This window comes from Chironomus tepperi, unplaced genomic scaffold (assembly GCF_022539635.2).
Source record: "Chironomus tepperi strain 1889 unplaced genomic scaffold, CSIRO-AGI_Ctep_v1 contig_257, whole genome shotgun sequence".
NCBI lineage: Eukaryota > Metazoa > Arthropoda > Insecta > Diptera > Chironomidae > Chironomus > Chironomus tepperi.
The window spans coordinates 564,749-583,347 of record NW_027226379.1 but is presented as its reverse complement, the minus strand read 5'-3'; the positions used below and the strand labels follow the sequence as shown (position 1 = coordinate 583,347).

General features: G+C 32.8%; 3 protein-coding genes across 4 annotated transcripts; all 3 read left to right on the top strand.

Annotated features, from left to right (window-relative positions):
* The first annotated feature begins 496 nt into the window (after nt 1-496).
* On the top strand, nt 497-2,226 carry LOC139091605 (pancreatic triacylglycerol lipase-like). Its single transcript, XM_070641752.1, has 9 exons — nt 497-609; nt 674-852; nt 913-995; nt 1,149-1,309; nt 1,393-1,407; nt 1,525-1,567; nt 1,624-1,659; nt 1,716-1,997; nt 2,062-2,226. Exons 1-9 carry the CDS (start codon nt 570-572, stop codon nt 2,159-2,161), a joined length of 939 nt encoding a protein of 312 aa, XP_070497853.1. The 5' UTR covers nt 497-569; the 3' UTR covers nt 2,162-2,226.
* A 293-nt stretch (nt 2,227-2,519) lies between these two features.
* On the top strand, nt 2,520-4,466 carry LOC139091602 (lipase member H-A-like). The gene is made up of 9 exons (XM_070641748.1): nt 2,520-2,600; nt 2,661-2,803; nt 2,869-2,951; nt 3,124-3,287; nt 3,429-3,440; nt 3,628-3,687; nt 3,749-3,767; nt 3,830-3,865; nt 3,926-4,466. Exons 1-9 carry the CDS (start codon nt 2,558-2,560, stop codon nt 4,323-4,325), a joined length of 960 nt encoding a protein of 319 aa, XP_070497849.1. The 5' UTR covers nt 2,520-2,557; the 3' UTR covers nt 4,326-4,466.
* A 6,386-nt stretch (nt 4,467-10,852) lies between these two features.
* LOC139091598 (phosphoribosyl pyrophosphate synthase-associated protein 2) lies at nt 10,853-13,329 on the top strand. Of its 2 annotated transcripts, none has more exons than XM_070641744.1 (7): nt 10,853-10,989; nt 11,221-11,489; nt 11,559-11,678; nt 11,733-11,780; nt 11,847-11,982; nt 12,049-12,388; nt 12,529-13,329. In XM_070641744.1, exons 2-7 carry the CDS (start codon nt 11,413-11,415, stop codon nt 12,873-12,875), a joined length of 1,068 nt encoding a protein of 355 aa, XP_070497845.1. In that variant the 5' UTR covers nt 10,853-10,989; nt 11,221-11,412; the 3' UTR covers nt 12,876-13,329. The 2 variants fall into 2 exon arrangements, with proteins under 2 accessions (XP_070497845.1, XP_070497843.1); XM_070641742.1 differs by having other exon boundaries at nt 10,884-10,989; nt 11,379-11,489.
* The last annotated feature ends 5,270 nt before the right edge of the window (nt 13,330-18,599 follow it).

Genomic DNA, 18,599 nt, shown 5'->3' with positions numbered 1-18,599 from the left:
GATTAGCTCATAATTCTGTGCATTCGTATAATTTATGAGTCGAATATTGAAGATTAAATTCAAGTGTGTTTATTGATGTTTTACGAATTTTTTGGATTGTTCGCATAAATGTGGGGCGATGTTTTTGAGTCAGGTTATTGAAGTTTGAACTCAATGATTATAAACAATCATTATATACAGACAATATACATAGTAAGAACAACTTACAAGTTCTTATTTTTTGACTGGGACGAATGCATATCCACTTCCGAATTTGAACAACGTCTTATACCTGCTATCCTATTCGAAACGTTATGTCCGTTAAGGATATTAAGGATTTTAGCTCCATTACTTAACATCCAACCCAGAAAAGTAATTTCCTCAACTTAACGAAACTTTTTTTTCTTCAAAAATCAATCATAAATGATGTCTAATTGAATTATATTGTATTTGTAAACTATTACAACAAACTGAACCTTATCGTGAATTGCTTTGTAGTTGAAGCTGATAATAAGAAGGTATAAAAGAGGAAATGCTCAATTTCAAAAACTTAGTTGATTTTGATTTTTTGAAAAAAAAAAAAAATAAAAATGAAAATTTTTATCATCCTCGCCTTAGCTGTTGCTTGCGGTACTTGAGATATTAATTTGTGATTGATTGTAGAACTAATATTCCTTATCCTGTAAATATTTAGTTCTCGCAAAGCCAGCAAATGAAGTTGCTGAAATTGAGCCATCATTTGATGCCTATCGTGATGTACGTCTATTGTTGAGTACCAGAAGAAATCGTGGAAATCCATACCAGATTGCATTCCGTAATTTCGATAGCATCCGTAACAGTCCATTTGATGCATCAAAACCAACAAGAGTTTTGGTAAGAATTTGCTAAAATTAAGTTTGAAATTGCGAGGATATTAATTAAGGATTGATTTAGGTTCACGGATGGTGGGAAGATGATACAAGTGACATTTCAGTTGGAACTTCTGAAGAATTGTTGAATTACTATGATTTCAATATGTAAGTAAGGTTTAGTGAACAAAGATCGCAAAAATTTGTAAGAAATTACGAATTTGCTGAGCTTCTCGAATATTCGAAGTCCTTAAAGCTCATTTTCGAGTATTTTTGACAAAATTTCATTGAACTTTATAAAATAGTCTTAAATCCTTCCAGCATTTTCGTTGACTGGTCCGCAGGAAGTCAAACAATCAATTATCCAGGTGCTGCAGGACGTGTTGAGACAGTTGGCTTCTTTGTCGCCTCACAATTGAACTGGATGAGAGAAAACAACCTTATCAACTTTGATCGCATACACGTCATAGGATTTTCGCTCGGTTAGTACTGTTTATTATCTAATCTTATCGCATTTTATAATTAATTTTTTAATTGGCTATATAATAATATTTTATTTTGACAGGTGCACACATTGCTGGTGAGTAAATCAATGTTTATTATTGGAATGTGAACGAAAATAATCCTTGATTCATTATTTTTGGACATAAAATCTTGACATTTAATTAAATTTGATTAATTTAATCAACTTGTGTAGGTTTTATTGGTAAAAATACTGGAGGACAATTGGACACAATCATGTAAGATTGCCACAACTGATTAAATTGAATAATATACTAAATTTTGAATTTTCCAGTGGATTAGACCCAGCAGGTCCTTTGTTCAGTGAAAGGTAAGACTACTATTACATCATACTAGTTGAATTCATCTCAAAATCCTAATTTACAGACGCCCAGATGGAAGAATCGATGCAAATGATGCAAGATACGTAGAATGCTTACACACAAATGGTGGACTTATTGGTGCAGGTATCGGTGCTGCTATTTGTGACGCTGATTTCTTCCCCAACGGTGGTTCATCACAAAGAGGATGTTTGACCAACACATGCTCACATCTTCGTGCTGTATCATACTATGTTGAATCAATCATCAACAATGGATTCCATTCGATCAGATGTACAACAGAAACTCAAGCTAGTCGTGAAAATTGCGCATCAGGTGGTGGATTCTGGTAAGATTTGAAGTTTAATTTGATTTGAATTATTTGTGCTGATTTTTATAATTATTTAAAATAGGTTTGCATCCACATCAAATGCTGCAAATAATCTTCGTGGTATTTTCCACTTTGCTACCAACAGAAATGAACCATTCGCACAAGGTCCATTCCAACCTTAAAATATGAATTGTTAATATCAGAATTTAGAACCAAATAAAAGTTTCAAATCGACTCAAATTTATAATATTTTGTGTTTTGGTCTTGGATTATGGATTGATTAACCGATGTGTGTTATTCGGGCAATCGGTTCTTTCTATTTGATATCTTACAAAGTAATTACAGGAATTTTTATTAACAACGACTTAAGAAGCTCATCAATTAAACCCTTTTTAGATATGATAACCTCCAAGATAAGCCACAAATGAAGCTTCTTTATTTATTTTCCGTTCAAAACAATAAGAATTTGTTATCAAATCTTATCAATAATTCTCGATACATTATCAAAAGTTTAGAGGATCTATAAAAATGGACTTGCTACTTTTACACCTTTTCAGTTTTGATTCAACCTTTTCAGAATGAAGACCATAATTGTAGTTTTGCTCGCTTTTTGTGGGGCTGGTAATTATTGATTATTCGACTTTTACCTCTCAATATTCACCTTTAACCTAATTCACGTAGCTATGGCTTTCGATGCCTATCGCGATACCCATTTGATGCTTCAAACAAGAAGAAACATTAACAATCCAACAAGGATTATGTTCCGCAGTGAAAGTAGTCTTTTGTCTAGTGAATATGATCGAACCAAGCCAACAAGGATTCTTGTAAGTTAAGCACAAGTGTAATCTTAATATCCGGAGTAATTTACTATGATTTTTTCATAATTTAGATTCACGGATGGAGAGATTATGAAGGTTCCGATATTTCAACCGCAACTGCAGCTGAACTTTTGAGATATTATGACTTTAATGTGTAAGTTTTATGTTAAAAGCCGAGTCTTGCCCTTTACCTATCCACCGATCTTGCCCCTTACCAATCCTACCGGTGATCCCTACCTCAGACTGGGTCCAACTCTGCTTTAAACCTAATCTTTAGCATGTCATTTAGTTTCTTAACTAACCGAATCTTAATTTTCACCAAAAAGCATCTTTGTCGATTGGTCTGAAGGCTCAAGCACCTTGACTCACGGAACTGCAGCAGCTCGCGCTGAACCAGTATCAATTATTGTTTCATCACAGTTGAATTGGATGAGATCCATGGGTTTCATTAATTTCGATCAAGTTCAAATGATTGGTTTCTCGATGGGAGGTATGTAACGGTCCATGACAAAAATACGTTTAAACGAGTTGATGGCAAGTAAATGTCCACTTGAAGACAAGTTCTAACGTATTTTTAAAGTCTTCAAATAATCTTAATTTATTTAACCGCATTTTATCTTTTTTATTACAGCTCACATTGCGGGTAAGTCGTTTTTTGGAACTTTCCCCTCTTTAAGTCTGTGCCTTATCATTTAATTGAGTTTCTGATAATTGACTTACTAAAAAATCCGATTGATATTTTGGACTTACCACAAACAAATATTCACTAATTAACTTAGCTTTAGTAAGCATTAAACAGGCTTAATTGGATTGTTTCTTCTGTCACGTAGGTCTTGCTGGTAAAAGAACTGATGCTTTAATCGATTCAATCATTGGACTTGACCCATCAGGTAAGATGCAATAGTTAGTGATGAATAATCTCGATTTAATTGTGATTTATATCTTTTATAGGTCGTTCCTTCAGTGTTAAGTATGGAATTTAGATTGTCTCATGATATAAATTGTTGAACTTACCTGATTTTCCTATTTTAGCCGACCAAACGAGAGACTTAATGCTGGTGATGCAAGGTAAGACTACAACATGACAATCCAGTAAACAACTAACTGTAATTCCCTTCAAATTCTTAGACACGTCGAGTGCCTTCATACAGGAGGTGGCCTCCTCGGAGATGGTATTGGTGCTGCAATTTGCGATGCTGATTTCTTCCCTAATGGTGGATCAGGTCAACCTGGATGTTTGTTCTCTGGATGTGATCATAGCCGTTCAGTTGAACTTTATGTTGAATCAATTGATGTAAATGGATTCCATTCAATTCGTTGTCAAACTGAAGCACAAGCTCAACGTGAAAATTGCGCAAGTGGAGGTGGATTTTGGTTCAATTCACCAACAAACTCTGCAAGTCAATTGAGAGGATTCTTCCACTTCTCAACCAACAGAAATCCACCTTACGCTCAAGGACCATTCAGACCACGATCTGAGTTCCTTAATAGAATTGGCTTTTATGACAGGAAAACACTTAGACTTTAAAATTATAACAAATCATTCAATTTTTCAAACAATAAAAAATGAAGACATTGCTCTGGTGAATGACTTTACAGAATTTTGCAAACCATCTACGGTGAGCAATGAGCACAGAAATTCTAAAAGTCATTCCCTTCTGAATAGTTATTTATATTTTTTTTCTTCACTCACCCTCATTCTCCTCAATAATTTTTTGTTATCAAAACACTTAAGTGACGCCAGAGATATTTCTCTGCTGCTTAATTGAATAGCAAGGTAGCAAGTCAGATTCTCTCTTTTTATTCAAGTTTTTTTTTCCCTTCTTCCATGGCGTCATAACTTTTTATGGCTTTATTTATCGCTGACACTTTTTTTTTGTTGCTGTTTAATGAATAGAAGGAAAATGAGTCAGTCGTTTTCATTGTAAATGATTCTCTCCCTGTACCTTAACATTTTTTTTAATATGAGGGAGAGCAAATTTGAAGTAATTTTCATAAAAACAGACGGTCATCAGCTCCTGTTTTATGAATAGAAACTTTGTATGCGAACCTTATTCAATTAAGGTAAATTGAAAAGTACTTCACATAATTATCATGAAGCGGTGTGGATATTAGCAGCCTCCGATGAAAATTTATTACTTAATTTGTTTAATGAATTTTTAATGATTTTATTTTCAACAGGATTTTTTCTGGTTGGCAAGTGTTTTTGGGTTACTTTCTGGATGGTTCTTGAGTTGATTGTTTTAAGGGGAGTTTTGAGTATCAGATAACTTTGTGGGTTTCCAGATTTTGTTTATTTTATTATTGTTGACATTAAATATTCAATTTTTTGAAATATTTAATTTTTTCTACAGTTTTTCACAATTTACACTGTTTTGTTTGCTTCAACTTGATGTTTTCAATGAAACTTCATGACTAAACTTTAATTTAAGATGAATTTCACTTTTAAATAGTCTTTACTTTTCAAGAATTCTTAAATTTACACTAAATTGTGAATATTTTACTTAAAAACACGTGGAAAAACTTTGCATCAATTTTTGCATCATTATTTTCAAATTTCAATTTACCGGTAAATTCTATAACAATGCTTTTACTAAATTTGATTTTGATATTGTTTAAAACACCTGCAACTCAATAACTTCATCAAATTCCAATTTAGAACAGCATCAATGACTTGTTTACCTTACACGATCCTAAAATATTCAGTAATTCACCCAAAAAAATAAATATTAAAGTAAATAAAATATAAATATACAATTTTTTATTCACAACTTATGTTTATGACGTTGTAAAAAAAGTAACAATGAGAATCGAAAACAAAGTTTACTGAGGGCAAAACAGAAGTAATTTCAAATTTATTATCAAATACACACCATAAATGCATGAAACAGAATAAAAATATGCGAGAAAAAAAAGAAATGTTGTTAAAAAGGTAGGTGGATCAGGTGTTGCTTTAACATTTTGCACAGTGGTATCTCGCCTCCCTCCACAATAATGTACACGCGAAATATGAACAGGAGAAACAAGGAATGCTAAGGCCAAAAAAAGAAGAAAAAAACAATTTTAATTTATGCTGAAAGCAGATATTTACATTCACATTTATTTTCTTCTCATGACGGTAGCAGCCATGCATAATAAACTTTCACTGCTCCGTGATTATTTATGAAGTCAATATTGCAGTGATTTTATTTTCCCATTTTTAAAGGAGAGGAAATAAAAATTCAACTTTGTAAATTGGAAACATTTTTCATTCTGTGTTACGTGAATTGTTGTATTTTTACGTGTGTGCATCTTTTAGGCAGACTTTTGATGGTCAGTTGCAATTACATATTCAGATCAGAATCGCATCATCGCACCCTTTTTGGGAAATAAAAAGTATGTATATAACCTGAGATAGGATGGGGAATTTCACGTGAGATAAGAGGGAGGAAGATTGAGAGATGTTTAGGGTATAATGGAGGTTTGGGACGTATTTTGATGCTAAGTGCAGTTAAATGTTGGATTTTGTGATTTGGAACAATATGACGGTAAGAGCTATGAAATGAGTATTGTACAGAGGATTTGGTTTAAATTAACATTGTGTCACATTCTCTAATCATCCCCTGTAGCTCAGTTGGTAAGAACACTTGACAAATAATTAAACGGACGTGGGTTCGAGTCCCATTTGAGCTATGTTGTGAGGAAGTGAATGCTTTTCTAGATATTCCAGATTGATGTCTAGGAAGGTGTGTAGCTGCATCATGAGAGCTTTCATCTTAGCTTAGAGAATGTCTACATATAGGCATGCATACGCGCCTACATATAGGCAAAAATACTAGCTTAGGTAAACCGCTGCCTAAGACAAAGACAAAAGACACACTCAGGCAAAGGCATGGCAAAAATGGAGTGAATCATCTGGCAAATACTGTGGATTCCAGGTTTCTGCCGGATGATCCGGACTCAGGCATAGACATATCTAGGTAAATCTAAGTCATACCATTTCACTATAAATTCCTACAATTCTTATGTTTTTGATATGCAACACCAAACATCCTATAGATTCATCATCAATATCTAACGCAACAAAACGCCAGCACTAATCCCTAAAGTAGAGTATAATTTCCCCAAACTTTCCCAGTTCCTATATCAAAACACGATACCAAAGAATCAACCCGACTCTTCCTTGCATTCCTTAATAAAAAAAATCATTTCCAAAAAAAGAAGAAAAATTGTCTGCAATCAAATTACATTTTGAATAGAAATTGGAAATTTATGAGCTACGAGAAAAAAAAAATCCCTTCCAAAAATCCATTTTTTCATATCACGTACAATTCATTTGACTTTATGATGAAATTTGTGTGCCGTCTTTTATCCTTAATATCCCGTACCAGAAGATGAAAAAGGTGAGAAATTTAGAAACAAAAATTTATTTCAGCATCTTTGTCACGTAAATGATTATAATACAAATTTAAGTGATCACGTTGACGTTGAATAAATTGACTCACTTACAGCCTTAATTAATGGCTCATTTAAAAGCCACAATTTGACTCTTTTCCTTCCCTTCATCATGTGAGGAACTAATTAAAATTTAATTTTCACACAAATTACTTCCACAACCCTTTTTGTACTCGTTCCTATACATCCTTATAAGAATTTTCATTGCCACCGCGTATTCGTAAGGAATTAAATTTCACTTCCACATATGCTTTTCATTCGCTAATATTCACTTCACGTTCTTTATATTTACAGTATGGAGGTGAACATGACAACAATTTATTTACATTTTATTTTCTTAATTTTTCGTGCCGTTAACACATTGTGTAATTTAATTTAATTACATCATCATCATCGTCGACGTCGTCGTTGTTTTTTTCTTCATCTTACTTACAATGTGTGTGGAATGGAAAGTAAATAGGAAAATTGGCTGTGAGGAGGGTGTTGAGGATAATGGGAAAAAAATAGCGAAGAGGAAATGAGAGGTGAACAAATAATGTTTGCTGTGCATGGCAGGTTCTCTTATAAAGTTAAATTGAATTAAATGAGCGAAATATTTTGAGGATGGAAGTGATGAAAATTTGGAAGTAGATGAGCTGGGAATGCTTGGACAAGGAAGTGTGATCATTTAATGTCAATAAAGGAATTGATAGTTAAGTAGCTAAAGGTCCTTGATAGCTCAGTTAACAAGGTTCGGGTCATGAAAGATGGTGTTAATTATATTTTGGACTCCTTGGTTCAAATTTTACCATCAACCTTGTGATTTTTCAGAATTTTAGACCCTTCAGCTTCTTAGGTACATCAGCTTAGGATGTAAAATTAGGAATTGGGTAATGTGAGATGTAACCTCAACCTGAGAACATTAATTTCACCTTAAAATAGCTTTTAATGGAATTTGATAGGGATAAATCAGATGAGCAATTTCACATTGCTCGGGGACCTAGTGAAGCTCCGACTTATAAAGTCATTTAGTCTGATCTTGTAGGTGAAATAAGAGCACCAGTGCGGTCAAATAATTCTTAAAAGAAGACAGATGATCGAGACAGTGAAGCTTTTGGTATTGGCAATTTGCAAAGGTGACAGCCACTAATAGAGCCAGTTTTAGTTCTCAACAAAGAGAGGCCATAAATCACAACAAATCTGTTTGGTCAGTGAAGTAAGGTAATTAAAAAAGATTGGAATTGACCTGAATACGCTGTAAGTGTCTGACAAACTGGAATAAGACTTGAAATGGACACAATAACACAATCCGCTTTCAAAAATCTACATTGCTACTTCAATTCCCCAACATGTCCACATTTCCATCTGTTGATTTAATCAAAAATCAATCAAAATTCCTGTTTTTTAACAGCACTTAAATTCATGTCTTAAAATTCAATTTAAAGGAAATCACTCAGAATGAATTAAAGAGAGACACAAAAGGAAACTTATCAGCATAATCTCTGGGCATCCTTAATTTCTTTCCATTTTGGTGACGAAAAAAAGCAGACGCAAATAAAAACAAAAGGCGAGAATAAGAATGAGATGAAACCCGTATTATTAGCCACCCTGACTTTTTTTTTTCACCTACTTAATTTTCACGAACGGGGGGACTCTAATTGAATTTTTTTCAGGTCTTCTCTTCCGTTTTGCGTGCATATTCTCATTTTCTGTATCATTATCTTAATTAGATAAAAAATTTGTTTAATTAGAAATGAATCCTTAGAAGAGAGATAAAGAAAAAAACAAATGGCACTTTAGTCCTCCTTTTTGTTCCTTATTTAATTTTTTTTGTGGATTGTTCTTGAATGTTGAGGTGGTTTTGACTGCATTTTGTCCTTTTGTGCATTTATTTGCCCAAAATTTGAAGCTTTTCTGTTACTTTGGTTTAAAATTTGAATTTTGACAGTTGAAGTTCAAAATTTGAGTGTACTTAGTCAATTGGATTCAAAATTTCAACTTTTTGTCATCATTTTGGTTCAAAATTTGAATTATTTCCGCTATTTTGGTTCAAAATTTGAATTTTTTCCGTTAATTTTGTTCAAAATTTGAATTTTGTTTCATTATTTTCTTTCAAAATTTGAATTTTTTTCTATTTTTTCGAGTTCAAAATTTGAACTTTTCCGTCATTTCAGTAAAAAATTTGAAATTTTTCCGTTATTTTGAACCAACTTTCCTTTAACATTTTAAAAGTCATCAAAAAAATGCTCTTATATCCTTCAGATCTCCTTACTCACATTTTTTGTCATCTCCTATCGTCCTGTGAAGTGTAAAAATTCTCGCCATCAACCCTCACAATTCCGTCTCTCCCTTCAATCACACAAAATATTCATTTTCATTCCTTGTTCTGCAAATGATGATGAAAAATAAGTACACCGGTACATTCCATGTCTGTGTCGAGTACCAAGATGATTCATAATGAAATGGGTAATAATGAGATAAAAGTTTTTATATTTTATCAAAAGGAATGTTGATGGCAATAATTTAAGAAATAAAAAGTATGAGGGACATCGCGAAGTACAGATTGGAATGTCAAAAACAGAGCAATAAAGGAAGAAGCGTGAAATAAAAAATGACATTTAATTTCCACACCTCAATCATGGTCTTTATTCTGTCCCTGTATTCTTATTATGGAACTGCCAGCAGCTATTTACTTTCATGTTTAAAATTAATTCTTTGCATAAAAAATTAAGGAACAATGAACAAAAAAATCTAAAAAATTGTCCTCGAGGTATGTTTAATGTCTTATTTATGATTTTTTGTTCTGGATGTACATTTGGAGATGGGGAAATATTTTTCTGGTTCATTCTGGATCATGACTTGATTGTGGTTTATTTGACGGACTTTGGTAAGCATTGACAGTGTAATTAGAACTTAGCCAAGAGTGCTTGACAAGAACAGCCACTTGTTAACAGCATGACTACTGTGTAGACAGCATTTCAATTTGTTTTGAGTCTGAACGATGGAAATTCTTTATTGTTGCTTATTGACCGCTACTTGACTGCTACAAAAAGCTTATGGCGATCGAGTTTTGTGTTGCTGATCTGATCTTACATTATCAGAATGCAGTTCCTTTCCTTAAAGATTGACAAATTAGTCTTCTCGATACCTAAGTCAGTATTTTGGTGAATCCTCACTGTTTTCATTGAAACTTTTCAACAATTTCCTGCATTTCAGCTTCATTATTAAGATGAACAGGCATGTATTTGACCTGAAATAAGCAAAATTAAATTTTCTTCATCACCGAAATCATCATTAAAGAAAAACTTTGTTCATAACAGTTCAAATTTATTCAAATTTATTTTTAAAAATTTTTCTCCGGTTACTGAAGTTCAGAATAATTTCAAATTCATTTGGACCGTTATGCTATATCTTCAATAAAGTCAAACTATCAGCTGAAATTCAAGGATATAATTAAAATGCTACCCAAAACTTACTGCATAAATCACAGTTAAGTTAATTAATTCATAACCGACAAAATAAATCCAAAAAAATATTTTTACGTAAGACTTACGTAACGTAATTGAAACTTTTCCATACGTATTTCCAGTTACGTAATTTCATTCCAGTTACGTAAACTTGTGTAAATAAAAGAAGTCTATCAATTAAATTGCATTTTAGTCGATTTAAAGCTTCAATCTAAGCAAAAATAAGTAACAATCTAAAAATCCATCCCACAATACCTTCATCAATCCTAAAATCATCACTATCGATAAAGCAGAAATGATAAATAGAAACAAGTAAGTCATAATTTAATTAAATTACAATAGTTTTACCATATTTGCCAGTTTATAAGTTGCATTAACTCATCAACGACATCATAATCTATCACATAATGTTCAAGTATATAAGCTACGCACTCAATTAATGTGACAATTGGCAAAAAAGTTTAAAATCATTTTGAATGTTTTTTTGCATTAATTTTTTTTTTGTTTATATCTGCTTTATAAACTTATTTCTTCCAATTCTAGACACTAAATGCACTAACTGTTTGCTTGATCACTAGATATCCCACATAAAAAATATTGCTTTTGTGAATTCGTCCGATTTTAATCTATATCTAGCATAATTTAAAGCATAAAAGTTTGATCGATAAAAAATCACAAAAAAATAACATTGGACTTTTTAGATTTCATCCAGTAAAGTCGCTATCAAATCACTACATGGATTGTGTATCGACATCGGATATGGTTCTCCTTCATGGGAACTCACATCCAGAATTGGCTAATTTGATTGCCAGGTAAGAAGCATAAAAACATATTGTAATCAACATCAATAACCTGAAATTTATTCATCCGTTGCCATTTAGTCGATTGAACATCAAAAGTGGTGGATGTTCGGTATTCCATAAATCAAATCGTGAGACAATGGTTGATATTGGTGATTCGGTGAGAGGAAAGGATTGCTACATCATTCAAACAGGAACAAAGTAAGTTACAGTCATAGGGTAATATTGACTAATTCTCATCACATGTCATTATAGGGACTGCAACAACAATGTTATGGAATTGCTGATCATGGCATATGCTTGGTAATATGATCCTTAATAGCTCAATTCTATTTTCGCGCTAAAATATCAATTTTATGTTCATTTCAGCAAAACATCCAGTGCTAAATCGATTGTTGCTGTGTTACCTTATCTTCCATACTCAAAACAATGCAAGATGCGCAAGCGAGGATCTATTGTCACAAAATTGATTGCTAAAATGATGTGTAATGCAGGACTGACTCATGTACGTTATAAATTACCGTTTTGTTTATCCATAGCTTATTGCTTATTTGACTGTTCATGTTTACAGGTGATTACAATGGATTTACATCAAAAGGAAATTCAAGGCTTCTTCGATTGTCCCGTTGATAACTTGCGTGCATCTCCATTTTTGTTACAATACATTCAAGAGTCAATTCCTGATTATAGAAATGCTGTTATTGTTGCACGCAATCCTGGATCGGCTAAAAAGGCAACATCATATGCTGAACGTTTGAGATTGGGCATTGCTGTTATTCATGGTGAACAAAAAGACGCTGAAACTGATGAAATTGATGGACGTAATTCTCCGCCGAATGTTCCAAAAAATAGAATGAGTGATATATCGTCTGGATTCCCGAGTATGGTTGCTAAGGAAAAGCCGCCGATAAGTAAGTTGATGTAGATTGTTGAACTACTGGATTCAACTTTGAATCCTTGGATTTTGCTTCAATTTGAAGAATTGAAATTTAAATCCTAGGATTAATTTTAAATCCCACGATGTATTTAAACCTTAATCCTCTCAATCCAGATGTTGTCGGTGACGTTGGCGGACGCATTGCTGTAATTGTAGACGATTTAATCGATGAAGTACAATCATTCGTATCGGCAGCTGAAGTTTTAAAGGAAAGAGGTGCTTATAAAATTTACGTCTTAGCTACACACGGTCTATTGAGTTCCGATGCACCACGCTTAATTGAAGACTCGCCAATTGACGAAGTTGTCGTCACTAATACGATTCCACATGAAATTCAAAAAATGCAGTGCCACAAAATTAAAACTGTTGATATATCAATTTTATTATCGGAAGCCATACGTAGAATCCACAATAAGGAATCGATGAGTCATTTGTTCAAAAATGTGACACTTGAGGATTAAATAGAGGTTTTTTTAAATATCCTTCATAGATTGGGGATACACACACACACATACACTAAAATATGCTACAATGTTGATAATGAATATTTCCATAAAACTAGTAACCTTTATTTCCATCCAGTCTTGCCCGTGAATCTAGAAATTCTTAAAACTAATATTTGTATATTTTTTGTCACCCTGTCCTTTGCAAATGAGTTACAATTTTTTGTCACCCTGTCTTAATGAAAAATTGAATTTTTGTCACCCTGTCCTCGCAAATTTTAGAAATAATTTTGGATATGAATTTGCGTTAAAATGACCAAATTAAAAAAAGAAAAAGTGAAATTTTATAATGTGAAAATAAGCTTAATAAAATTTTAAAAAACACACAGATATGAACTAAATTGAATGATTTTTTTCAAAGGATATATTGTGCTGTTATTTTAATGACTTAATAAAAATACTGTCAATAAAATTAATTTTTATTATTTTACAACTTTATTTTTTTGCAGTAGAGATTGTTACAGTTTTATTGGATGTACTGCAGACTAATCAGGTGAGAATTTTAATGTAGATTATTCTGGAAAAATTATGAATTAGTTGAGATTTACATCACTAATTACTGGTCATTTGAGTATTTGTCACTGGTATAATAAATCAGGTCTAATAAATCACTGTCAATTTCAAAAATGCATCAATATTCAGTCTAATGGCCGTTAATTTTCAATTTTATAAATTTTGTAGGTTATTTTCAAATATTTAATTACCGTTAATTTTCAAATATTTATTGGCCGTTATTCACTGTAAATTTCAAATTTATCTCAATATTCAGTCTAATGACCGTTAATTTTCAAATTTCAAATTTTGGCCGTAATTTTCAAATATTTTTTGACCGTTATTTGCATATTCTTCTTGACCGTTAAATTTTGAATTTTTCATGACAGTTAATTTTCAAATTCTAATTGACCGATAATTTTGACCGTTAATGTTCAAAAAATTATTTACCGTTAATTTTCAAACCTTTTTATCTTTCCAAAATCCACTCAATTTCAAATTGTTCCATTTACTTTCCCTTTGAATACATTCTAATAATCCAAATAAAAATCTATAAAAATCCAGCACGTGAAATGCTAACCGTGTGAGAACTAACTTAAACTGATGAATTAATTGATTGTAAATCTATCAAACAAATAAATAATTCAGTCTGCCGATTGAATATTTATGAGCTATATTAAATTTATTATTATTAAAATTTAGCATAATAATTACAATTTAATTATATGAACGGGAAAATTAGCTTTTAATATTTTTTTGATGGATGTATTACACAATATGAACTGGATTGATTGCTGACTTATTTGCAAATTGAGCTTAAAATTTTCCATAACTGCTGATGGACATTAAGATGCTAATAAGTTTACGGAACTGATTAATAATGATTTAGTGCATCCTTAATAGTTAAATACTTATTAGGTTGCAGTATGGAAAAATCATGGAAATTTTGCAATCGGTGAGCACTTCGGAGAATTCCTTGACTTATTTACATACCTGTTCCTATAATTTTACATTCCTTAAATCTAACAATACTGAAAATAATAATTTAAATTAACTGTCAAATTTTATTTAAAAATTAACGGTCAAAAAAATTTCAAACTTTAAACCGAAGGGGAAATTTCTGAGAAATTTTGTAGATACAGCACAGAAATCATTAATTAAGGCATTTAGCCATTCTTTTTAGCTATCCACCCAATCGATTAGACAGTAAATCAATAGTACTGAACTAATGATTGCAATTCGAGTTCTCTACGATGTCTGGTTGTTAAGATCTTGCATCTCATTCAGCCAACCAGCTTGTGGCGTATTTATAAGGATAATGAGTTGGATGGTTGGCTGAATACGACCTGGATTGACCCCGCTAACCCCTTTTTGGAAAGAATCCTAGCCTCTCCTTCAAATAATGTGTCTAAGTTCCTCAAATTCTTCCAATTTTAAAAACACTTCTAACTGATTCTTAAAAACAGTGTCATGAGATTGCCAGGTGACTGAATCAAAATCCCCAAAAAATTGTATTTCTTTTTTGTTCATTCATATGATTTATACTAAATCTTTACTATCGGAATTAATTTAATTGAAAAAAATGTTTACAGCGATACAGTAAATGGCTTTTTAATTCTATCGATTGAGGTGTTCAGGAATTTCCTTTAATTCTGAACCACGCTATCAACTTGATAGCAGAACAATCCTATAAACCTTTTTTAATTCTATTTTAAGGCAGGCACAACAAAAAAAACTCAAAAAAAATAAATATTTTTGATAACCGATGTGGAAAATTTTCGATATCAGTGGACTCTGTGACTCAAAACATCGCCGCACAGTCGTCAATGAATACGAAAAAGTTATGCTTTAATGAATTCATGACAAAATAGAAATGAAAAAGCATTTCAATATCAATGTCATGTTTACTTCCGTATTTTTATGTGTCATCACCAAATTATTAGATAATGACGCATGGGGACACATGTACAGCATGTAATCGATATCTTTTATATCAATACTTCATGGATGTGCCTTTGAAGTTCAGAATAACAAAACAAAAACATTCTAGCCAGTTCAGACGAGATTCAGTCCATTTCTTTACTTGTTAAGTCAGGGGTGGACAACCTTTTGTTTTACGCGACACATCTTGGTGGGAAGCCTCGACTGAGACCGCACATGACATACGACATACTCTAATGTGTCGCAATACACAGCATAAAGCATTCTCTAGTGTGCCGCAACAAACAGGTTGCACACCACTGTCTTAAGTCAATGACATTTCTATGAAGTAACAGGTTAACCTTTAATTATAATAATCGAAGATGTTCGTTGCTTATAAAACTCAAATCACGTGCAAAAATCTCTTTCCTAGTAATTTAACGATGAAGCTACGTTCCGAGGGGCACACTCTAAAGCAGAGTTGGTAGGAACCCAATGTGGAGGCGCTTCGACTGTAGTCCGAAGTCCAATGGAGGCGCCTCTTTAAAAAGTGGAGATCGACTCCATCGAGTCCGGAATTTTTGGATTTTTGGAGTCTAGAATTTTTGGACTTTCGGAGTCCGGACTTCAAAGTCCTGCCAACTCTGCTTCAAATCATTTTTCGCTGCACACCTTGGTAATAAGTCTTGATCTAAACCACACACGGCAAACGGTCTATGGCATTACCAATAATTTTTGGCGGCACTGGTGTATCGCGGCACACAGATTACCCACAACAGCTCTAAAGTGACGAAATGTCAGCAAAATATTGGTTGTGGCCATCAAATGGCTGCCATTTAGGTCTAAGCACACACTGAAGTCGACTCGGATTTTGTATGGAAAATTCAACTCGACTCCATTTGAAATTAGAATCGATCTCAGTCGCTCTGGATCTAAGCATCCTGCATCCTGATGAGGTGCATCAACTTAGTAATAACATTTCAGTATGTTCTGATCGGGTTAAGCATCTCTGAGCGTTGATTATAGTATTATGCAAACATAAATTAGTTAATAATCGGTAATTTGTAAGTGACTTAAAATGAACAGCCTTTTATCATTAAGGCATGTGAAAAAAATATTCCTCGAAATCTAATACTTATTAGGCAATTTTTTAGGGGACATAAATAATAAGAGGTCATTAAAGTCGTGGAAAAAAGTTAGAACCCTTAATTACTTCTATTGAATTTATATAGTACTAAATTTTAATGAAGGAATCATCAGACTGAAAGTCTACTTGTTTTGGGTTTCTAAGTAAAGCTGCATCATTAAGCAGCTAGAAACCAGATCTTCATTAAGTAAAAGTTTCAAGTCTGACTTTTTAGTTATCGGGGATTTTCTTTAACTGATGATAGAGATAATGAATATTGCACGTGATAAATTCGAAAGCTGTCGATTGATCTAGCTGTGGATGCCATTTAATTGATCTATACATCTGTGTTCGGAAAAAATTCTTCAACTTGTTATGGTGCTTTGAAGGAAAAATCCCAAAATGCATCCTCATAATCTATCATTCTACATCAGTGGTGGGCAACCTTTTGTTTTCAGCGGCACTTCAAGGTAGAAAACCAGTAAGCCTTGACTGAAACCGCACATCGCATACAGTTCAAATTATTTCCTGACATTCTTGACGGCACACTAGTTTGCCGCAACACAAAGGTTGTCCATCACTGTTCATCACAAACAAGTCGCTTAACGTTGAATCTCAAAGTACGACGAAAAGATGCCGACCTGTTCAAAATAGTCCTCACTGTGCGATGAGCACGCTTTGCCATCAAAGAGGCTTTGGAGCGTCTGCACCATCACACTACAGCCTAAAAACGGTTATGGAGCAATTGCGTTGTGCTGTTTAATCGGGAATCATTCTTGGAACACCTTCTAGATCTAGAGTTGACGGTATTAAGGCGTGGAATTCATCACTTTCTTGCGATTCACAGAACACCAATCAAGACAAATGCGCTTTACAAAATAGACAGTAACTACTTATTATGTACTTGTAAAGATGTATGTAAATGATCCGCTAAATATTCATTGACCTCATCAACGCACGATGAAATTTTTACTCAGGCATAATAATTGTATTGATCGAAATCACATGACTTTGTGTTCATAAGCCGGGGGGATTCCGAGAAGTTGAAATAAAACCAAAAACCAGCTAAAACTAGTAATATCTGACTCATCACGGCTACATATGTTCATGAAATGTCTACTAAAAGTTGATATTCGATGGCACTTAATTGGACTTAACATTATGAACATTTCAGAGAAATTTTGTACGGGCAATAAAACCTGTTTTAAGAGATAGTAAGCAGTAAAAACGTAATAAAATATGACTGCATTGAGAATATGTAGGAAATACCAATAGAAAAGGCAAATAAATTTATTTTAAGCGATGTCCAACAAATTGGAATTAACAAGACATTTTTGATGGTATTGACAATGCTTAGCTTTGGGCAGGTCAGTTTCGATTTTTTGTAGGATGATTTCCAATCAGCCATCAGAATCCAAAAAGCCATCCTTGTGTATTAGAAAGCAAAAATGTTTCGTAATTTATTGGACACAAGGATAAGCTTAGCCACGAACAAAAGTGAAGATTCAAACGTATCTGATCGGCAAACAGCCAAATGTCGCCATGATGCTAAAACGGCAATAAAGTCGGAATCAAGTTACGCAAGTGATGTATGCATAATCCCGGGATTAAAAACCTTAGACTTTGCTTGCTATAAATGTCGTGGTGGAAACGAGTCCCTATTAAAATAACGAATTTTAATAATTCGAAACTTCATTTTTACGAACACTTCATTTTTTCAACCGTATCATTTTTTCGAAAAATTCTTCATGCAAATCTCTTATAATTTTCAAACTTTAAAAAAACGTTGAATTTACTATGCATTTATACATACACGTTTTCAATGTTTTCTACAATAAAACTGTTTATTTACATTAAAAACAAATAAATTAGCTTAGTTCATCAATATAAGAAGAAAACTTAGCTGTAAAATATATTTTTAAGATAAATAAAATGCTTGAATTTTTTTTAAAATTTGAAAATTATAAGAGATTTGCATAAGCCGAAAAAATGATATGGTTGAAAAAATGAAACTTCGTAAAAATGAAGTTTCGAATTTTTAAAATTCGTTATTTTAATAGGGACTCGGAAACGAGTCCCTATTAAAATAACAATTTTAATAATTCGAAACTTCATTTTTACGAACACTTCAAACCGTATGAAAA

Excerpts from the sequence above, each read along its gene's own strand:
- LOC139091605 (XM_070641752.1), top strand. The coding sequence starts at position 570 with ATGAAAATTTTTATCATCCTCGCCTTAGCTGTTGCTTGCG. Across the intron at positions 610-673 it reads CGCCTTAGCTGTTGCTTGCG|TTCTCGCAAAGCCAGCAAAT; the intron begins GTACTTGAGATA and ends GTAAATATTTAG. Across the intron at positions 853-912 it reads CAAAACCAACAAGAGTTTTG|GTTCACGGATGGTGGGAAGA; the intron begins GTAAGAATTTGC and ends GGATTGATTTAG.
- LOC139091602 (XM_070641748.1), top strand. The coding sequence starts at position 2,558 with ATGAAGACCATAATTGTAGTTTTGCTCGCTTTTTGTGGGGCTG. Across the intron at positions 2,804-2,868 it reads CCAAGCCAACAAGGATTCTT|ATTCACGGATGGAGAGATTA; the intron begins GTAAGTTAAGCA and ends TTCATAATTTAG. Across the intron at positions 3,866-3,925 it reads CTTAATGCTGGTGATGCAAG|ACACGTCGAGTGCCTTCATA; the intron begins GTAAGACTACAA and ends TCAAATTCTTAG.
- LOC139091598 (XM_070641742.1), top strand. Across the intron at positions 11,781-11,846 it reads CTGATCATGGCATATGCTTG|CAAAACATCCAGTGCTAAAT; the intron begins GTAATATGATCC and ends TGTTCATTTCAG. Across the intron at positions 11,983-12,048 it reads GTAATGCAGGACTGACTCAT|GTGATTACAATGGATTTACA; the intron begins GTACGTTATAAA and ends TCATGTTTACAG.